The sequence below is a fragment of the Rhincodon typus genome, chromosome 27 (genome assembly GCF_021869965.1).
Source record: "Rhincodon typus isolate 14 chromosome 27, sRhiTyp1.1, whole genome shotgun sequence".
Classification (NCBI taxonomy): Eukaryota; Metazoa; Chordata; class Chondrichthyes; order Orectolobiformes; family Rhincodontidae; genus Rhincodon; species Rhincodon typus.
This window is the reverse complement of record NC_063358.1, coordinates 38647480-38670436: the sequence shown is the minus strand read 5'-3', so window position 1 is coordinate 38670436 and position 22957 is coordinate 38647480. Positions and strand designations below refer to the sequence as shown.

The 22957-nt window shown below is 42.8% G+C and overlaps 1 protein-coding gene across 1 annotated transcript in view; it reads left to right on the top strand.

Moving 5' to 3' along the window:
• The first annotated feature begins 239 nt into the window (after window positions 1-239).
• The window catches only part of LOC109928097 (mitogen-activated protein kinase kinase kinase 5-like), a 151241-nt gene continuing 128523 nt past the window's right edge, over window positions 240-22957 (top strand). Inside the window, exons 1-3 of the mRNA XM_048612962.1 lie at window positions 240-737; window positions 12377-12516; window positions 20689-20712. Of these exons, the coding sequence (XP_048468919.1) occupies window positions 374-737; window positions 12377-12516; window positions 20689-20712 (528 nt within the window). The 5' untranslated portion in view covers window positions 240-373. The remainder of the gene's footprint in view (window positions 738-12376; window positions 12517-20688; window positions 20713-22957) is intronic.

Sequence of the window (22957 nt, the reverse complement as noted above, 5' to 3'; positions counted from 1 at the left end):
GGATTCTTTGGGGAGAGGGGTTCAGGGTGAGTTTTTTGGTTGAAGGAGTCAGGGTGGGTATTTTGGTTGAAGGAGTCAGGGTGGGTATTTTGATGCTGGGCAGTCAGAGTCAGGCTGACTTTTTGGTGAGTCTGGGTCATGGGGGTGGGGTGTGGTTTGTCTGGTGAAGGACTGGCCGGGGAAGGGGGTGGGGGTGCTCTCTGTGGGGGTGCTCTCTGTGGGCATTCCCAGGGCGGGGGTAGAGGGAGTAGTTGCCTTTCCCTGGCCCAGGAGGCGGTCTCAGTGCCGCACCCGGGACGGTGCATACAGAGAGAAGGAGAGAGTGAGAGAGACTCAGAGCCAGGAGCACATTTGTCGGGAGCTGGGAGCAAGCATGAGCGGCTCGGAGAGGCTGGCGAGCGGGCAGAGGGGCTGCAGCCGCCGGGGCAGCACTGCCAGCAGTGGGGGAACATCGGACAGTCCGGGGGATGAGCCCGGCTCCGTGTCCGCCGGCAGCTACTGGCAAGATCCGCTGGCTATTGACATGAGCCGGCGGGCAGTGCCTGCTCCCCGGGTCCGCAGGGCACTCCGAGCCGTCTATGTGATCAATGAGACGGTAAATCCACAATCCCCGGACAGCCTGGCACTTAAGTGTTTCCGGGAAGCTTGCGAAGATGCCCACGCTGTCCTGGAGACAGTGCCCTTTGGTAGGTTGGTGCTGGGGGAGACTGGCACCTTGGACTGTTTCTACAATGCAGGTGAGCATCCCTACCCCTCTACAGCAAAGCGAGACTCTTCCAAAACTCTGCGGGCGTTAGCAGAGGTTTTAGTTTGATTTTTATTTACCCTGAGCGTTGGCGGGGGGGAAGCTAGATCCTAAAAGGGACACGCAAGAGAAGCAGCTAGGCTATAAGATAGGGAAGGCAGCAAAAGCTCCAGGACAGGGACATCGACAAAGTTGACGGTACTGGGGCCAGTTTTGAAACAAAAAACTAAGCGTAAGAGGTGGATTTGCAGACATAACCCCGAGGAGGAGAGAGGTTTAAGATGGGTGTTCCAAGGCTTAGTGACACCAATGGGGATTACAATCAGGATTGCTTGTGTGACCAATTTGGAGGAATGCAGGTTTCTTGTAGGATTCCAAGGATGGATCAATTACCGAGATAAGGAGGGATGTGTAAATAAGGATGAGAATTTTAAAAATTGAGGTGTGGCTCATGTGTCTTGATGGGCTGAAGGGCCTGTTTCTGTGTTGTACTGTTCATCGTTGGCTGGGACAGGGGCACTGTAGGTCAGCAAGCTCAGGAGTTTTGGTATGAAGTGTAGGATATGAGCAGCAGAGTTTTGAATTACCTCAACTGACAGATTAATGAAGGAGGTCTGTTGGATATGTTCTCGGATGGTCACATTCAGAGGTAACAAAAACACGGATGACAGCTTCAGTCGGAGATGAGCTGAGGTAAAAGGGGGAGTTGAACGATGTCACAGAAGTGAAAATAGACTGCGTGATGATGTGGATGTGTGATCAGAAACTGATCTTGGGGTCCAACATGATACCAAAGTTGCAAATGATCATTTTTAGCATTAGATCTTTGTTAGATACAAGAGTGGGATTTGTATTTGGGGAACGTTAGCAACTGGGGAAGGAGTTTGTGGCAGGAACTGGAGTCAGTCTTCCTGACAGTTTTAATTGGAGCAAATTTCTTCTCATCCGGTAATGAACGTTAGGCGTGCAGCCTGATAATTGGGACGCCGTGGAAAAATTCAGAAACCTTTGGAAGATCCAACACAACTTACAATGAATTAGCAATAACAATCCAGAAAGGGCCAAAGATATCAGTCTCCATTAGAGACACAATTGATAATTTATAGCATGAGGGTCACTACTCCACAAGAGTGGGGAAGAGTTGAGCGAAATTTCAACCTTGGAATCCCAGAGTGGTTTCCAGCCAACGATGTACATTAATACATGAACATCACTGCTTTAAGAAATTTGACGTTCAATTAGTGCACAGACAAGAAGTGCAATGAAATAATAACCAGTTAATGTGTATTTTGTCAATTTTGGTTTGGGGATAAATAATCATGAGGATACAGGTGAGTACTCTTGTGTCCTTCAAAGTAGTGTTCTGGGATCTTTCAGGTCCATTTCAGAGGTCAGACAGAGGCTATGTTTGATATCCCAACTGAAGGACAGTGCTGCACTCCCACAGCACCACACTGAAGTGTCACACTTGGATGAATGTTCAAATTCCTGGAGTGGGACTGTAAACTTATAACTTTCCAGTTTTTCTTCTGTTTTCATTCACGCCCTCTTCAGTCCATTGGACCCTCCTCCTGCTTTGGCAGAAAACGCAAATGTGTTGCAGCATTTTCTGTGCACAAACTAAAGCATGCCATTTGTTCTGGCAATGCTCAGAGCATCACATAAACCTGACTTGAGAATGATAGATATATAAAGTCGTGTAATTTGGACCTTTGCCCTTTAATACAGTTCAAATTGTCGATGAATGGAAATAACTTCCAAAGGTTGTTCAGGGTGTAATCATTGCCTACACAGCTGGAAGTGGAAATGTGCCTTACCGATTTGAAGCTGCAGTTCAGAAGCACCAGAGATAGTAGGAACTGCAGATGCTGGAGAATCTGAAATAACAAGGTGTAGAGCTGGATGAACACAGCAGGCCAGGTCGAGGCCCGAAACGTCAGCCTTCCTGCTCCTCTGATGCTGCTTGGCCTCATCCAGCTCTACACCTTGTTAATTCAGAAGCACTAAGTGTTTTAAAATTACCTTCCCCTTGTCGTAGTAGACGACGTTTGCTTTTGTTTATTCGTCCAAGTATAATTGCTCCGTTTCTTTTTGTCGACGTTCGTGAGGAGTTTGGCAAACTATCTCCAAAATTTACTGGCTTGGTTTTTTTTTGACAAATTTATTGATTTTTTTTGTATGTTAATCACTACAGTAAATGCACTGAAGTGTAATTAATGTGTTACATGTGGTAGAAAGGAACTCGATCTACCGCTGTTGTTTTTTCTAATTTTGCAAGAGGCATAGCTCTTGACACGCAATTGTTTTAATGAGGTCCATTTGTACTATGAGTTATACTGATTTTAAGGGAAGCTCTTTGCCTTTAAGGACACAAATTCCTAGTGTTGTAGGTAAACACTGGGAGAAATTAGTTTAAATGCTGTTTCGACTCCAGGTCACAACCAACATTTTTTAAAGCATGTTTACGAAGATATTACAGACTCACTTGCAGCTGTGTGCTGCTGATTTCTCAAACCCTTTAAAAAGTGTGCTTGTAGTGTGATGGTGCCATTGCTGATGCATGGGGAGAAGGGCATTAGAGCATAGAATGCTTGATTTATTACAATTAGCCCCAGATGTTATGCACACAAACCTTGAGACAGATCGGGTACATCATTGTATTCTTTGCATGGTTGAGGCTAAATCCCTTTTTATAGTGTACAGTGTTGGCACCTTCTCCATGGTAAAATGTTCCTGCAATACTCACATAGAGTCATAGACATGTACAGCACAGAAACCGACCCTTTGGTTCAACTCGTCCACGCCAACCAGATATTCTAACTGTATCCAGCCCCATTTGCCAGCATTTGGCCTATATCCCTCTAAACCCTTCCTATTCATACACCCATCCAGATGCCTTTTAAATGTTGTAATTGTACCCACCTCCACCACTTCCTCTGGCAGCTCCTTCCATACATGCACAACTCTCTGCGTGAAAAAGTTGCCCCTTAGGCCCATTTTAAATCTTTCCCCTCGCACCCCAAACCTATGCCCTCTCGGTTTGAATTCCCCCACCCTGGGGAAAAATCCTTGGTTATTCACCCTATCCATGCCCCTCATGATTTTATAAACCTCTATAAGGTCACCCCTCAGCCTTTGACGCTCCAGGGAAAATAGCCCCAGCCTATTCAGCCTCTCCGTATAGCTCAAACCCTCCAACATTGGCAACATCCTTGTAAATCTTTTCTGAACCCTTTCAAGTTTAATGACATTTTTCATACAGAAGGGAGGCGAGAATTGAATGCAGTATTCCGAAAGTGGCCTAATCTATGCCCTGTACAGCCACAGCATGACCTTTCAACTCCTACACTCAATGCACAGATTGATAAAGGCAAGCATACCAAATGCATCTTGTGGAAAAGAATCAAAAACATTACATGAATAAATCTCCATATGTAGCATGATGGATTTCTACTGTCCATTGAGATTGGGATTTTGTACTGAGGGTCAAAAAATATATAAAACTTCAGGAAACATTAATTTATTTGGTAAATATCCTTCTTTATGAGATATCTATGCAGATACTGTAAATTACCAAAAATATTTGATACAATATATTTCATATCATTGTGATTTATTAAGAAATTCCCCTAAGCTTGAACAATGTTACTGTTGCTATTCTTCCAGCTGCTGTTTTGATTTCTCCGAAACAAGTACAATAAATCTTGACTGTTCTAGTTCCTTAGGATACAAATGATGACAATTTAGAGTATAAGATTTCACTCCTCATGCAAAATTCCTCTGTTGTGAAATAAATAGCTGCTCCTTGAATATAATAAACACCATTTAATGTCCTAGAAAAAGTTGCTTCAGATAAGAAGCCAAACTGCATGCCTTACATTGCATTAATGATTTACACATGAAAACAAAATTAAATCCCCACTTTAACTATTGGAATAATGATTTGCCTAACTCTCAATGACCTTTCTTCATGATGGCTCAAGTTAGGAATTTTTCTTTGAAGTTGTTAGCCTTATTGTGTTGTACAAATAAATAATTATTGGAGTGTTCTTACAAGCTAAAAGGCTTGTTTTAGATAAATAAACATTTTTTAAAAATATATTTTTCTAATCAACCTGTTCTGAGATATTATGACATACCTCAGGGGCAGGTGGCACTTGAACCTGGGCATCCTAGCTCAAAGGTAGGGACACTGGCACTGTACCAGAAGAGCCCCAGTAAGCTTATTTTAAACAAAAACAAAAGTTGCTGGAAAAGCTCAGCAGGTCTGGCAGCATCTGTGAAGAGAAATTGGAGTTAATGTTTCAGGTCCAGTGAGCCTTCCTCAGAACTGATGGTAGCCAGGAAAATGTTGGTTTATATGCAGAAAATTGGGTGGGGGAGGGTGTAAGGAATAAATGACAGGTGGGGATAGAGGCCAAAGAGAGAGAAGAACAGTTGGACAGACAAAGGAGTGGATAATGGTCTGGCTAGGAGGGTGAATAGCTGTTATATGGGGACTGTTACAGGTGTGTGGGGTTGGGGCTGGGACATGGAAGAGTTCAGGCCCTAAAATGGTTGAACTGAATATTGAGTCTGGAGGGCAGCAGGGTCCCTAAGCTGAAAATTAGATGATGTTCTTCCAGCTTATTTTAAAGCTTGCCATTTGCAGAGGGAGCTTGACGTTAGCAATGACACTTTGAAAAGTCAATATATTGAAATCATTTCACATCCAGAGGTTAAGTCATTAGCAGGACTTGTGTGTCAGGTTTATTTGTTGTTTTCGCTGGTTGTCCACTGATGTATTAAGGATCTGGTTGGTGGAGTTGATGCTGATGTAATGATTTAGTCTTGTCCAGAGTTGAAATTAATTTATTTAATTTGATGTGCCATTATTGATAGGTTGCTCCTTTTAATCTGTTCATTTGTTGCTATTTCCACTGCTCCATTTGTTTAATGATTTGATGTGTTTATTGGCTGACAAGATGATGACTGTAATTAAATGCTGCTGCTTGATTACTGGGTGCTATGTATTGTGGTTCCAGAAGTTTGAAATGATCACACTTTCAGACACATGTATTGTACATATTCGAACGCGTTGATATCCTTTCACTGAGGGCTATAAAATGGTATCTGCTGTTTTGGTAAATCGTAGCGTCCCAGTGAGTGAATTCTGAATACACATATATACATACACATGAGGATATTATTTCTTAAATCATGTTGAAATAATGCAGCTGAATACTGTATTTTTTAAAATTGATTTGTGTGGTGTTTGTTGCTCCAATGATTAATTCCAAAATTACTTCTGCGATTCACAAGAATGATTCTAGAGATGAGAAACTTCAGTTATGAGGATAGATTGAAGAAGTTGGGACTTGGAGAGAAGAAGCTGAGAGAAGATTTGATAGAGGTTTTCAAAATCAGGTGTGGGCTGTACAGAACAGATGGGGAGAAGCTGCTCCTGTTCATAAAAGATAAAAGAATGAGAGGGTGTAGATTTAAAGTTATGTGCAAATGAAGTGAGCCTGATATGAGAAAATACTTCTTCACACAGAGAGTAGTTAGAGTGTGGAATGCATTGCCTGGAAATGTAATGGGAGCAGGTTAAATTGAGGCATTCAAGAAAAGCATTGGATGATGATTTGAATAGAAATGATGGGAAGGGATATGGCGAAAGGGCAGGAGATTGGTACTAGGGAACAGAACTGATTGGCCTCCTCTACACTGTAACACTTTTGTGATTCTGTGAATTCACTGGAACCTACTCAGCTGAACAGCAATGTCGATCAGCATTTGCTTGTGTGTGTTGATACAGGAGGAAGCAGAGCTCGGCTTTCCCACCTTCACATCGGCTTCACAAAAGGCATTTATTTAATCGCAGGTTCTGGTTGTGGTGGAATTAGTTGTTCAATCAGATAGGAGAATGCCTGTTGTGATACCCAGCTTCATTCACTTGACTGTCCTAATGGAGTTTGTGGAAGCACAGCTTGTGGACGAACTTACCACCATTTCCAGGGTATCGTCGGCTGGTGCCAGTATTAACCCAGCCGTGTGCGAGGAGCTCACTGTCCAGGGAACATGTCAAGCAAATCTCAATAGGTTTGCTTGTGGGCTCCTCATTTAGAGACATGCATTTATTTGCAAATCCCTTCATGGCTGTGTCCCTCACTATATCTCTATAATCCCCTGTAGACCTACAGTCCTCTGAGCTATGTGTGCTCCTTCAGTTACGGGCTCTAGAGTCTCCCTGCCTTTATCTTGCAGGCCATTTATTCTTTTTGCAAACCACTTTAAACCTGAGCCCCATAATTCTCAATCTTTTTACAAGTAGGAACTGTTACTCCCTGTCTACTAGGTTCATTCCCCTCATGATTTTGAAAACTATCAAATCTCCCCTTAAACGTTCTCCTTTTCAAGGAAAACAGCTCAATTTCTCCAGCCTTGGGTGTTTCATATCCCTACAACCATTCTTGTAAACCCCTTCTGCACTCTGTCCAATGTGTTCACATTCTTTCTAACAGGTGGCACTAGGACTGCACACAATCTAACTAGCATCTTAGATAAGTTCGGCATAACCTCAATGCAATTGTAATCTATGTCTCTGTCACTGAAGCAAAATTATTGTATTCTCTACTTACAGTTCACATGATGAGAGATATTGTTAGTAAGTTTGCAGATGACACCAAGATTGGAGGTGTAGTGGACAGCGAAGAAGGTTACCTCAGAGTACAATGGGACTTCGATCAGATGTGCACGTGGGATGGGGAGTGGCAGATGGACTTTAATTTAGATCAATGTGAGGAGCTGCATTTTGGAAAGGCAAATCAGGGCAGGACTTACACACTTAATGGTAAGGTCCTGGGGAGTGTTGCTGAATAAAGAGACTTTAGGGTGCAGGTTCATATTTCCTTGAAAGTGGAGTTGCAGGTAGACAAGGTACTGAAGAAGGCGTTTGGTATGCTTGCCTTTATTGGTCAGTGCATTGAGGATAGGAGTTGGGAGGTCATGTTATGGCTGTACAGGACATTGGTCAGGCCACTTTTGGAATACTGCGTGCAATTCTGATCTCCCTGGCACAAGAAAGATGTTGTGAAACTTGAAATGACTCAGATAAGATTTACAAAGGTGTTGCCAGGGTTAGAGAGTTTGAGCTATCGGGATAGGCTGAGCAGGCTGGGTCTATTGTCCCCGGAGCATTGGAGGCTGAGGGGTGATCTTATAGCAATTTATAAAATCATGAGGGACATAGATAGGGTGAATAGGCAAGGTCTTTTCCTCAGGGTAGGAGTCCAAAACTAGAGGCCATAGGTTTAGGGTGAGAGGGGAAAGATTTAAAATGGACCTAAGGGGCAAACGTTTCGCACAGAGGGTGCTGCATGCATGGAATGAGCTGCCAGAAGAGGTGGTGGAGGCTGGTACAATTACAACATTTAAAAGTCCTCCTCATTTTAGAGCTCTCCCAACTTCTGTGTTACCCACATAATTTGAAATATCCCTACACACCAAGATCTAATGATTTATACAGACTGGGTGATGTGAATCTACCTCTCTCTATTTCAGAGTCGTGGCTGAGTGTGAATCAGGAACGATTTCTTCAATCAGAATCACAGTAATCTTTCCTTGATATTACATACTTCCTTCATTTTAGTACGTAAGCCAGGTCAAATCGTACTGTTTGTAATTGAAGGTTTTAATTTCAGAGTAACCCTCCCTTTGCCTGATTTTCTGAAGAAAGAAGGCAGCTTATTTAAACAGCATTCTTTATGAACTCAGTGTGTTCCAAAGCCCTCTTTAACTAATTAAATGTATTTAAGGTGGTGCCCATGTTTAACGTAGTAAGGTGGAAGCAAGAGTTTGCTCAGCAAGTTCCCCCAAACAGCAGTAAGACACCAATTGTATTAGTGAGAAGTTATTTGCACTTCCAGTCTTAAGGATTCAAAGCTGAAGGGCCTGCGATGATTAAGTACCTTGAGTACATATAGGGAAAGACTGCTAGGACCCTGAGTGTTGCTTTGAGAGGAGGTGCATGTCAAGCTGGATTCTGAAAATAAAGTCAAATGTAAAAAATAGGTTTCCTGTTTCACCATCTGGCTTCAGGAGGGATTAACTGATGTTTGAGTGATAAATATTGTACAGCCGTGTACCTGCATACTGTTCTTCAAAACAGTGAAGATCTATTACATGTAACCCCAGCCCCTCCTCTGCCAGTGTGCTCCCGATACAGCTGATGCCTTGGTTTAACATCTCACCTGAAAGACGGTGCCTGCAGCAGCGCAGAACTCCCTCAACACTTCGCCGTCAGCAAAGCTATGTGTTCAGGTTTCTGAAGTGGAACATGAATCCACAACCTCCAGAGATTGGTGTGCTATCCTCTTAAACTGTGCCCAGAATATAATTGAACATGTTGTAAAATATACTTTACAGGCGATGCAAATCTTCAATGTGCACCTGTTGTACCAGTACCTGTACTGAGCCAGACCTGTTCCCAAGATAAATGTACTGACAGTAGGCCAGCATTTGATGGACAACCAATGGGGTTACTTTGAAATACATTTTTAAATGTACTTATTTAATTTCCATTGTAACTTTAATGTTGGGTGTGCTGTGTATGTTGTTGTAGGTGGCTCAGTGCTGGTTATTTCATGGCCAACAAGGAACAAAGTGATTCTGCTTCTGCAAAGAAATAGGAGAACAGGGAATAAAGATATGGTTTAAGTGCCGGAAATCCTGAGGGCTTGTCCTGAAATATTTCTCAGCTACTCATTTAATACAACAATGGATCCGTAGGATAATCCAGGTTCGTGTTTCCTTGTGGAATGCTGAATATTCATTCTGTTGAGGTCATTGGTTCAAATCTCATTCCTAAAACTTGAGTACCAAATCTTTGTTGCTACTTGAGTGCAGCACTGAAGGACTGAGAGCTACAGTTTTGGAGGTGCCGTGCTCTGGAAGCTAATTTAAACGGAGGCCCCTGCTTGCTCCCTCAAGTGTGTTGTTCCTTATCAAGAAGAGCAGAGATGTTTCCCATGATGTTGAGGCCAACATGCAAACCTTCCATCAATGTATCACCATTGAAAAAAGGTTACCTGGTCATTATTGTAATGTGGCTTGTGGAATCTTGCTGTGTACAATATTGAAGACTTGTTTCCAACATTATGTAGTGATTGTGCTGTATGTCATGTGATTTTTTATCATTTACTTGTGGGACATGGGTATTGCTGGTTGGATTAACATTTATTACCTGCCCCCTGTAGCCCTTGAGAAGGTGGTGGTCAGCTGCATTCTTCAACCACAGCAGTCTACGTGCTGTAGGTTGACCCAAAATGCCATTAGGGAGGGAGTTCCAGGATTTCGACCCAGTGAAGGAATGGCCAAGTCAGGATGGTGAGTGGCTTGGACAGGAACTTGCAGGAGATGGTGTTCCTATATATCTGCTGTCCTTGTCTTTCTAAATGGAAGTGGTCGTGCATTTGGAAGTGGTCGTGCTGTCTGAGGATCTTTGGTGAATTTCTGCAGTGCATCTTGTAGATAGTACACACTGCTGCTACTGAGCATCAGTGGTGGAGGAAGTGGATATTTGTGGATGTAGTGCCAATCAAGCGGACTGCTTCGTCCTGGATGGTGTCAAGCTTCTTGAGTGTTGGAGCTGCACCCATTCAGGCAAATGGGGCCATGCCAAACACTACCTGCTTGTTGTCTGGTATTCTTCTGCCACCACATGAGTTTTAATGAGAAGGGGCTCTTGTCTTCAAAACAATGTAGATTATTGCATAATAACAACTCAGTACAAGTTACCCTTATAAGATCTGATGTTGTTACTAAGACTGTTTGGAGACCTGATGTAGGTCCTTGGCATGCTACTTTTTCCCAGCCAAATGCTTATGTCATAGTCAGACTGGGTGGAGCTTAATGCAGTCTCCAACATTAAAACTCTTTCAGAACGATGACCTGATGCAGCAAACTACATTTCAAGAAGTAACAAGGTGTAGAGCTGGATGAACACAGCAGGCCAAGTAGCATCAGAGGAGCAGGAAGGCTGACGTTTCGGGCCTAGACCCTTCTTCAGAAAAATTTTTGGCCTGCTGTGTTCATCCAGCTCTACACCTTGTTATCTCAGATTCTCCAGCATCTGCAGTTCCTACTATCTCTGATACATTTCAAGAAGTACTGTCTTGCTGTGAAATCTTGGGAACATCTCTGTATAAATTATTTTGTTTATTCTACCAGTAACATGGACACATTACAATTATACCAGGAAAGGAAACCAGTAGGATATTGTGGTGACAGGGAAGGAACTACATTACTGCTCATTGAGAGTGTTGAAGTAAGAGTCTAGGGTGTTTGGTGGAGATAATGTAGATATCACACAGACGCAGCTGTGTCTTAGGGGAGGAAGACAGCTAATGACCCATTTAGCTCGACCTGTGGCCACAGTTAAACTCTGCCCATGACCAAGCTCGAGAAACAAGTTGGCTTTCAGCTTGTGACTGTTAATAAAATCCTAACCCCCCAACCCTCCCCACCATTGCTGGAAAAATATATCTGTCCCATCTGTGTGAGGAGTTGAGGATGACAAATGAGGACAGCATTAAGCTCAGACCTGATAGTGAAGATTGTAAAAGGACCGGTTTCTGATGGGCTGGTATCATTGTATACATGAGGTCGATGTGATGTGGAGTAATAGATTCGGCTGATTTGCTGTGGTCTGTTGAACTCATTTTGATCAATTTTTTGTCTTCTGGTTCCCATTAATTTAGAAATATTAAGTCTTTTAAACTCAAAATGTTGGATGGAATGAATTCCTTACAGCTCTCCATGTGATTGGTGGACTGACACATTGCTACTTAGCACATGACTGCGGTACAACTGTGAATGTGGCACCTTGGGATTTATATTTACATAACAATTAGTTCCTAACCTTTTGTAAATAATATCACTGTATAACAGTCCTCTGCCTTTTCAAGCTAAGAATTCCTTTTGGAGATAGCAAGAACTGCAGATGGTGGAGTCAGAGTCAACACAGTGTGGAACTGGAGGAACACAGCAGGTCATCAGGACTGATGAAGGGTGTAAACCCGAAACGTCAACTCTCCTGCTCCTTAAATAATTCCTTTCTATCAGTGTAACTGTTCCAATCTTTAACTTTCTTGTCTTGACTAAAGATGATTGAACCTAGAAACATAGAATATAGGGGTAGGAGTGGCCATTCAGCCCTTCGAGCCTGCTCCACCATTCCGTATGATCATAAGCTGTTCATCCAACTTAGTACCTTGTTCTTGGTTTCTCCTTGTACTCTTTGATCCTTTAGTTCTAAGAATTATAAAAGTTGACTTTTATGATTAAGCTGATCCCCTGCCATTAAACAGATCTTTTATATGTTGTTTTTTCTCAAAAGTCATCGTTCATGGTCATCGGTTAGTTAACAAACGTATTAATAAATTAATAATGATGGGATCTTAGCAGTAGGTCATTCTTCAGAGCTTGAAGTGACTGGAGTGTGGGTGATTGGGAGGTCAAAAGTTGAGGAAGCAACAAAATGAGGGTAAACAATGGGCAGGTATGTATCCTTTAACTGAAAGGAATGTAATTTAGCCTTGGTGCAATGCTCATCTGATTTACTAAGCACTCCATGTTTTGTGTTGTCTCCAGATGTCGCAGTGGTGGAGATGACTGACCCTTACTGTCAACCTTCACTCTTTTATCATCTTGGGGTACGGGAGAGTTTCAGTATGACGAACAACGTGGTGCTCTGCTGTGACAGCAATCTTACATCATTGCAGTCACTACAGGTAAGAGGGACCTTCCACCACAAACTACTGCTGCTATAATCACTGTTGTGTTTCATCAGTGTGTTTTAGATGTGTGCAGAACTCATAGATTGGGGGCTGAGGGACAATTGGCTGAAGGGTATCTCAGATTCTCTTTGATAGGGCATGCCAGTAGCTGTCCACCTGGGGACAAGTGGAACTAGAAATAGAAGGAACAATGAGCCGCCAGTGGAAAAGGTGTAAAGTCCAGCCATTTACTTGGAAAGGAATCCTCCTTTTCGTAAGGTTTCTATAGCCTGTTATGTTTAGATAGAAAGGTCAGTGCCAAACCTATTTGAAGCTTTGCCATCTGATCCTTGCTGTAATTGAATGACAAGGACTGGACATAGGCATTGTGATAACTGGAATTTTTTTTTCTCTGTCGTGGGCTAATCCAAGTTTAGGTTCACTTTGTGTTGCATGTGGTTACCACCATTCTTTCTCGTGAAAGGCTGACCGTACTTGTTGACAGAAGACTGCTTCTCCTGTGCCATGGTTCTTGAAAGCACTGTCAGCTCCTGACCTGTGTTCAGATCCCTGTGTGAACCCTTCCAGGCCACTTTCAGCCCAGACCACCTCATGACTCAAAGACCAGCCAAGTTGAAGTTAGCCACTGTGTGTGTGGGGTGACCATGGTGCATTATCCCTCTATATCCACCACAATCTTACAGCATCGCTGGCCCATTCCAATGTTTTCCAGTGACCTTCCTGATGTTGTACTCCTCAATGGGATGGCCCTCATCAACTTTCAGCTATGCTGTAGTCAGTTAATTTCCTACAGTGCCTTCGCTACTTCCCCTATTTGCATTATTCAGACTTTCTATCTTTAGTCCCATCGTTTTCTTTATTACTTACATGATGATACATGCAAATATATGAGCAAGGTTATGCCGTTTGGTCCTTCGAGCCTGTTCTGTCATTCAATAAACTCATAGCTGATCTGATCTTAATCTCAACTCTACATTCCTGCAAACCCCCAATAATGTTTCAGCCCCTTGGTAATTAAGGATCTAACAATCTATGCCTTAAAAATATTTGAAGATTCTGCATCCACTGCCTTTTGAGGAAGAGAATTCCAAAGGCTCTCGACAAACCAGACGCTCCAATTGTCCGTCTACGGTAATCAGCATTGGCACATTGATCACGGCAGTGACATCTGGTTTGGGAAGTTGTTCCTGTGCACGGGACTTGGAGGCCTACACGGCTGGTAAGAAAATTAGGGGGAACACTGCAGAGAAAATAATGTTTCTTCATCTCTGTCTTAAATGAGTATCCCCTTATTTTTGAACTATGACTGCTAGTTGTAGATTCTCCCTCAAAAAGAACCATTCTTCCTACATCCACCTGGTCTTGCAGGTTTCAACTCAGTCACCTCTGACACTTCTGAACTCCAGAGGATATAGGCCTAACCTGTCCAGCCCTTTGTTATAAGGCAGTCTGCTCATTCCAGGTATTAGTGTAGTAAACAAAAACAGAAATTGCTGGAGAAACTCAGCAGGCATCATCTGTAGAGAGAAAGCAGAGTTAATATTTTGAGTCCAGTAACCCTTCAACAGAACTACCTGCCCAATTACATTAAACTTATCCGAGTGCCCTGTTATAATATTTAATACACCTTCACTGAACTGCTTCCAATGTATTAACATTAAGTACGGTGACCAGTACTGCACACAGTACTCCATGTGTAGTCTCCCCAGTGCCCACTGAAGCATAACCTCCCTACTCTTGTACTCGATTCCTCTCACAACAAAACACAACATTCCATTAACTTTCCTGATTACTGGCTGCACCTGCACACAAACCTTCTGCAATTCATACACCAGGACACCCAGAGCTCTCTGCATCTCAGAGCTCTGCAAGCTCCCACCACTTAGATCATATGCTTTGTTATATTTTCAGTCAAAATTCTGTCAATTTCATGCTTTCCCACATTGTACTCTATTTGCCAAATAATGAAGGGGAGTAAGTATTGACCAGAACTCCGAGGAGAACTCACCTTACTGTTCTATTTGAATAGTGGAATCTTAATGTCTTCCTCGGTATTGTGTTAAATTGTTAGGTATGTTTATGTGTTCAGGTCTTTGGTGTGGGTATGACATTCTGAGGGAGGCGAGAATACTTCTCACTGAGGCACAGTTACTTATACACTTGAGTTTGCCAGCTCTGTCTCTCTCCCATGGTCTGCATGAGTAATGCTACTCTAATAAAACTATGTGGGTCTGTCCTCTCCCCTTTCCTGGCACTTTACCCAAGCTAGGGTGGCATGGTGGCTCAGTGGATAGCACTACTACCTCACAGCACTAGGGACCCAGGTTCAATTCCACCCTCGGGCCACTGTCTGTGTGGAATTTGCACGTTCTCCCTGTGTCTGCGTGGGTTTCCTCCTACAGTCCAAAGATGTGCAGGTTAGGTGGATTGGCTATACTAAATTGCCCATAGTGTTCAGGGATGTATAGATTAGGTGGGTTATAGGGGGATGGGTCTGGTTGGGATGCTCTGAGGTTCGCTGTGGACTTGTTGGGCTGAAGGGCCTGTTTCCACACTGTAGGGATTCTATGACTAAAGAGACACCTTACACCATCATCAGTGTGAAAGTACACTTTAATGATTCTTCCCTGCACTGGGCAAAAACATGGATCTCAAATAAACTTAAAACTTTCAGGAAGTGAAGAATGTGTAACTGGCATTTTGTGGTAAAACCGTCTGTAATGTTGATAAAAGTTTATGTAAAGCCCAATATGTCAGCCTTGACTCAATGGTGAAGCACACTCCTCTGATTCCGAAAATGTGGGTTTATATCTCACTCCAAAGAAAGACACTCCAATACTGAGGAAGTTTTTCATTGTTGAAACATCATATTATGGGTATGAACAGAGGTTCCCTCTCTCTTATCAACTCTCTTAGGGACATGAAGTGCAGAGAAACTCTGCCTGATATCCTGACCAATATTCATTTCTCAAATAACGTCATTATATCACATATATCTGGCCATTATTGCATTGCCATTTTATAGGACTTTGCTGTACCCAAAGTAAATGCTGAATCTCCTATGTTATGTCATGATGACAGATGAACCCCAAGGTGTTTACACTTGAACTTTTAATTGTAACATGTTTTCTTGAAGGGCATACAGCTAAAAATGATGCAGGTTTTAACTCAGCGAGTGGAGAGAGAGATCGTGGAATGTCACATCTGATGGGAATCTTCAAAGGGATGGGTGTTAAAAAGGGGGAAATTGCATCACAGACTGAACTGTAAATTTCTGGAACTTATCTCAGACTGTCAGCAAGATTGGAGAAAAGACAGCGGCCTGCGTGAGAGACTTGGTTTGTGACTTCCCCATTCAAGGGTAGACAAAAACAGGGTTAACAGCCAGTTCAACCCTGATCTGGGTGTGCTAGAGAGTTGAAGTGTTTATACATTATGCTATTGGGCTGAGGTATTCGTATGTATTAGACTAGGTTGGAGCGCTAGTGAGATATGACGGTAACAGTCGAAAAGAACCAACCACTGGACACCCCTGCATTGCAGATAAATTAACTTCTCACTGTAAGTGCTGGAAGCCAGCAAACCAGTCAAAAGGAAATAGGAGAAAAGGAGGATTTTCTTGCTGTGAATGCTGCATACCAATCACTGTCAAAAGGAAACAGTACATAAGGATTTGAGCTCACCTACAAAGCCAAGAATATTGAAATCAACTGTTCAACAATCAATGTTCCACAATGTTCCAACTGGGGAGGCAATGGCCTAGTGGTATTATCACTGGACTGTTAATCCAGAGACCCAGATAACATTCTGGGGACCTGGGTTCAAATCCAGCTATGGCAGATGGTGGAATTTAAATTCAATAAAGTATCTGGAATTAAGAATCTAATGATGACTGTGAATCAATTGTTGGGAAAACCCATCTGGCCCACTAATGTTCTTTAGAGAAGGAAACTGCCATCTTTACCCAGGCTGGCCTACATGTCACTCCAGACCCACAGCAATGTGGTTGACTCTAAGCTGCCCTCTGGGTAATTAGAGATGGGCAATAAATGCTGTCTTGCCAGCAACAACCTCATCCTGTTAAATGAATAAAGGGGGAAAAAAAATTGAATAAAGACAAACCACCCACAGGGATCAATCCTTGCATCTTTTTGGACTTGCCTCTTGTTTCTAATTTGTGTGTATGTTGTGTTATTATTTCTTCTTGCATTTAGTAACTAATAATCTCACTTTTTAGTTAGCTCAAAAATGCCTGGTTAAATCGGCTTTTTTTAAAACATAAGCTCATTCGGTATGGGAGAATGATACCCAAAAGGGAGGGATTTTTAACTGAGAGGCAAGGCAAATGAAGAAGGGGAGCTTCCCAGTAGTTTTACAACTTGGGTTATCTGTTCAGAAATGTAATAACTTGAGAACCTCATCCAGAGACTTGTCATAATAAATAACAGAAAACTCCCCTTCTACACACTTTAGAAATGAGATGCAAGTCCAAAAAGACTTAAGGATCACTTCTATGGGAGGTTTGTCAAGAATAGATGGTAGAACATTGATAGTTGCATGGTTGATTTCAATATTCTTGGCTTTTTAGGTTAGCTGAAATCCTTCTACCTTTTACAGGACGTGGGCATTGCTGGCTGAGCCTGCACATAATGCCCCTTCGTATCTGTCCTTAAGAAGGTGATGTTGAGCTGCCTTCTTAAACCATTGCGGTCCATATTATCCAGGTACACACTCACCTAGGGTGGAACAGTGCTGTTAGGAAGGAAGTTGCAGAATTTTTACCCAGTGATTGTGAAGGAACAATGATATTTTTCCACATCAGGCTGGTGTGACTTGCAGGTGATGGTGTTCCTATGAATATGCTGCCTTTGTCCTCCCAGATTTTAGAGGTCGCGGGTTTGGAAGATGCTTCTTAAGGAACCTTGACAAGTTGTTTCAGTGCACGCTGTAGATGCTACACACTGCTGCCCCTGTGTCAGTGGCAGAAGGAGAGGATTTTGAAGGTGGTGGATGGGGTTATCAAGAAAGCAGGCTGCTTTGTCCTTGATGATATCAAACTTCTTGAGTGTTGTTGTTGGGGCTGCACCAATTGAAGTAAATGGAGAATATTTCATCAGACTCCTGAATTGTGTCTTTTAAATGGTGTACAGGCATTGGGCAGAGTGGAGATGAGTTACTCGCTACAGGATTCCTAGCCTATGTCCTGCTCTTGTAGCCATTGGTTGTGAAGCACCTTGAGACTTCATGATGGGCGCTACATAAATGCATGTCTGTATAGAGGATTTTCAGCTTAGAATTGGGTGGATATGTGTGATGTGATGATCTCAACTGTACATTTACTCCCTATTATTAAGGTTTCCAAATTGATGAAGACCTCTCTCAGAATGAACCCCCCAGCAATTGGAGGTGGGATCTATACAACGTGTTTCAGTCCCAATAATATCCAAACATGAGTAAATAGGCCATCAATCTTCTACGTTGCAACACTGAATACACTTTAAGAAGTACTTGATTGGTAGCAAGGGAATGGAATGGTATTATCGCCAGTCTGTTAATCCAGAGACCCAGATAAGCTTATTGGAACTGGCAGTTCAAATCTTGTCATGGCAGATGGTGGAATTTGAATTCAACACAAAACAAAATCTGGCATTATGGGTCTAGCGATGACCATGAATCCATTGTTGATTGTCAGAAAAACCCATCTGGTTCACTAATGTCCTTCAAGGGAGGAAATCTGCCATCCTCACCTGGTCTGGCTTACATGTAACTCCAGGCCCACAGCAATGTGGTTGACTCTCAATTGCCCTCTGGGCAATTAGGGATGGGCAATAAATGCTGCCTAACCAGTGATGCTCTCATCCCATGAATGAATAAAGAGAAAAAAAGTGGTATCAGTTCAAGGTACAATGTAAATGTAAGTTTTAAAAAAATAATAAATACAATTCAGCCACGACTTTACTCATGTCTTGTCAGCAATAATAGATCACTGGATGTACAAACATGAGAAAAACTTTAGAATTGATACATGATTGATGGTAATATCCCTGCTGTTGGGTTTTTGTATGTTAGAGTTTTAACAAGTCTGTGTCAGGGGACTTAGCTTTAAACTATATGGATGGTTTTTTGCTTTTGGTAAGCTGACTGATACACCTTATTTGGGAGTATCACTGAACTAGACAGTTTTTAACATATCTCTTTAACTTTCCAAAGGATTTCTTCTGTGGACTTCCTCCCTCACCAGGTAGCAGCTTTACAAGATGCAACCACCACATTGCTGTCACTAACCCAGGCAATAGAGCTCCTGTGGTAAAAGGTTCTTGCGAAGATTTGTAGCTCTGGTTTGGATGAGGTTGTTGGCTTGTCCATCACCATGCTAGGTAACATCATCAGTGAGACCTCTGATGAAGCAATGTTATTCTACTCCACCTGGAATTTATACTGTCCGGTCTGCTATGGTGAGTAGTGCCATTTCTGGTTTTGATCTGTGTGGCTTTGTCTATGGGGTCCAATTCTATATGTTTGTTGATTGCTTTTTGGGTTGAAAACCAGGCCCCTAGGAATTCCCGTGCGTCTCTGTGGTTGAGCTAGGATGGTCAAATTGATGGCCTTCATTGTCTGAGTGCACTGAGATGAGGGAAAGTTCATTGTGTCTTCTTGCTGCTAGCTGGTGTTCGTATATCCTGATCATGAAGGCCATCAATGTAACTGGTACAATGTGACCATCCTAGCTCAAGACAAACACAGACACGCACAGGAATTCCCAGTGGCCCGGTTTTCGACCTACAATGCAATCAACAAACATGCGGAATTAGACCTCATATACAAACCCATGTAGAACAGAACCGGAAATAAGACAACCCAACTTAACAGACCAGATCATATAAATACCGAGTTGAGTAGAACAACATTGCTTCATCGGAGGCTGCACTGATGATGTCATCTAGCATGGTGATGAAGCGTCTGCACAATGATCAGCCAGCTCCGTGAGCAAGCCAACAACCTCTTGTAGTTAGTTCTTTGATTAAGAGCCAGAAACTCTGGCAACAAGTCCCACTGCAGAAATTAATGGCTAGAAAAGGTGCTGCTGAGTTGTCTAACCTGTACGCCTTGAGAGTATGGCACCTTCCCGGCTGTAATGCTGTGTACCTGGATTTTGTGAATGTTGCTCCTACCATCTGTGATTTCCTGGGTTCCACCAATCTCCTTATTGGTATTAGTTGAGCCACTGATACCATGTGGGGAAGGATAACTCCCACAACATCTTAGGCAAAGACAGGCTCTGACTTGATTAAACAGTAAATGTTCAGTACATTATATACATTACACCTGAGAGACATGTTTTGTCTCTAATGAGACATCAAGCTCAACTCGAGATACATATACATTATTATTCTAACTACGTGGTTTTAACACTAAGAACAATGACTGAAGTGCACACTGGAGACTGGAAACAAAAATAGAAAGTGCTGGAAAAGCTCAGCAAGTCTGCCAATATCTGTGGAAAGAAAGCAGAGTTAATATTTTGAGTTCGGTGACTCTCCTTTATGTAGGGTCACTGGAACCAAAACATTAACTCTGATTTCTCTCCTCATAAGCTGCCAGACCTGCTGAGCTTTTCCAGTAATTTCTGATTTCCAGCATCTGCAGTTCTTTGGATTTTTTTCTTTACTGGCTACTGGGGAGAACTGATACATTACACTGGAGTGGTTAGCTCCGCCCAGCAACAGTCCTTTATACCCCGATGGCAGATCTTATCCAGTGATATTATTTGCCCTTTGAAGTACTGAAATGTCTTCTACAACAAGAGTTACCCTGATGATTGATTGTGGGGTAGGTTTTGAACCATATTATGTACAATGCAAAGAGATCTGAATTTGAAGTTGAGACAAAGCCTATCATTGGAGAGAAATATAACTGATGCCCCCTGGACAAGGGAGTCCATCTCCATTTCAGCCCACATTCACTAAGACCTTGCTGTGATAAGCACACAATTCCTGCCTGTCACTGTAACCAACATGAGGAGATGGTCATTTTATCCCCCGGTCCAATACTTGTATAGCTCCTCCTATGGCTAATTAACTCTATTTGATAAAATAAAATTGAAGAACACTTCTTCGAAGTCAGTTTTTAAATTTAAACTCTGATCATTTTCTGTTTTGTTTACAGGATATCATTTGTCAGAGAAATATGGTAGGTTTTTCAGGCGACTTTTAAGAATGAGTGTGCTGGTTAAAGCTGTAATATCAAATGAGATGAAAGAACACAATGAACAAAATATACCTAGGACTAGCTTTACCCTGGGTCTAACCCCATGCTGTCCCTTTCCTACATGTGTTTGGAGGGGATGATGTGAGGGAGCTTTACTCTGAATCTAACCTTGTGGAATACCTGTCCTGGGAGTGTTTGCTCGGGGTAGTTTAGAGGGAGCTTTACTCTGTATCTAACCCCGTGCTGTCCCTATCCTGGGACTGTTTGATGGGTGACAGTGTAGAGGGAGCTTTATTCTGTATCTAGCTCCATGCTGTCCCACTCCTGGGATTGTTTGTTGGGTCACTGTGGATATCTAACCTGTGTCTGATTGTCACATAGTAAGGTGGATGTGGAAGGATAAGTGCAGTTTTGAGATGGCTGTTCCTTGTTACTGTTTCTTGAGAATGCATTGAACTTCTAGTTAGTGAAAAGCTGGGAAGTCCACATGTGTTGAACGCAGAATCGAATGTCTGGAGGTGATATTGGGTATGGTGAGTGCAAAGTGCTTCCCTACCTGGGATAAAAGGGCTGGCTAAGCAAAGCTACCCTGCTCTCTCCCTCCTGCTGAACCTACAGATGGACATTGATGGGGCCCCAGGAGCGGGTTAGTTCTGATACAGGCTTAGCAACTACCCTATTGCAGGGTAGGCAGCTTGGGGAGCCGGAAAGATAGAGTGTGGAATGTGACACAGATTTTCCAGCATTGCATCTATACAGGGTGCAGGTACTGATTACAGTTCCATTCCGATGATATCAGCTCATTTAATCATCCTTATCATTATGTTTGATGCTGTACTCTGGAATTAATGCAGCATGTTGAATGTAGGTTCTCTACAGTTTGGATAGGGCACTAAATGAGTTCTCTTCCTTGACACATTGTGTGATTTTGTTTTGGCAACTCCTTTAAAACTTCAGTACTCTTCAAAGGCTGTGAGATCAGCACCTACTATTTATTATGGACGAGATTCAACATGCTCAAAGATTGTTTACCAGAGGTTTCAGTCATTCCCAAACACAGCCATGACAGCAATAAGAGAATCCCACACTGCACTTCGATTGTGTCTTGTTCAGGGTGGCAGGTAGGGCAGAGAGAGAGGGGTGGGCCGAAAGAGAGAGAGGGACTGAGTGAGTTGGGTTAGAGAGAGAGAGTGAGGTGGGTCAGAGACCGGGAGAGTGAGTGATGTAGGCAGAAGGCAAGTGAGGTGGGGGAGAGTGTGGGTGAGTGAATTCTGGCGGATAGCGGGAGTGTGGACTGGGGAGTGTGATTGATTTGGAGGTGTGTGTGAAATAGTGGGACACAGAGAGAGAGAGAGACACAGACAGACAGAGATATTTCCATCCTAATTTGGATATCTGGATTTTAGTAGCTAGTGAGCAGGAAGTGGGAGAGTTTAGAGTGGCTGTGAATAGGTTCGTCGAAAGCTGCAATGCCTCAGACAAGACAGAGATGAAAGAGTGAGTAGCAGATGTGAAGCCGAGCTAAATTCATGACTGCAGTGGCTTGAAGATATCTGTGCATGCTCCTATGTGTTAACTGTGCCTGTGAAACACACACCTCCTTCCCTTCAAACCTCGGGAGCAACGCTGCAGTGGGTGCTGGCCAGAGAAAGATTTAGGAACTGGTTGGCAGGTGATGAAGCATTCTGTTCCTTTGAGAAGGAAGTGGTGCACACAGACTTGGTGCAGGTGAGACTGTGTGCAGGAACTAGTTTGTACAATAGGCACTTAGTAGCATGTACAGCAAGGTAGTTGGAATGAGAGATAGTAGGAACTGCAGAGCCATTTCTCTAGAAGGGTCTAGGCCCGAAACGTCAGCCTTCCTGCTCCTCTGATGCTGCTTGGCCTGCTGTGTTCATCCAGCTCTACACCTTGTTATCTAAGGTAGTTGGAATAATATGTGAAGTGTTTTAAAAGCCTTAGGTCGAGTGGCATGTTTGCAGGTCTGTGCTGCAGCAACTGACTCACTTCAATGCCACAGACACTTTTGCTGCTGGCAATAACTCTTTATCACATCATCAGTTGTTCTTGCTAAATTAACCATAGCCTGGGATTTTCCATTTGCCAGTTATTTTTATTCATTCACAGGATGAGGACGTCACTGGCTGAGGCAGCATTTATTGCCCATCCCGAATTGCCCAGAGGGCAGTCAAGAGTTAACCACATTGCTGTGGGTCTGGATTCACAT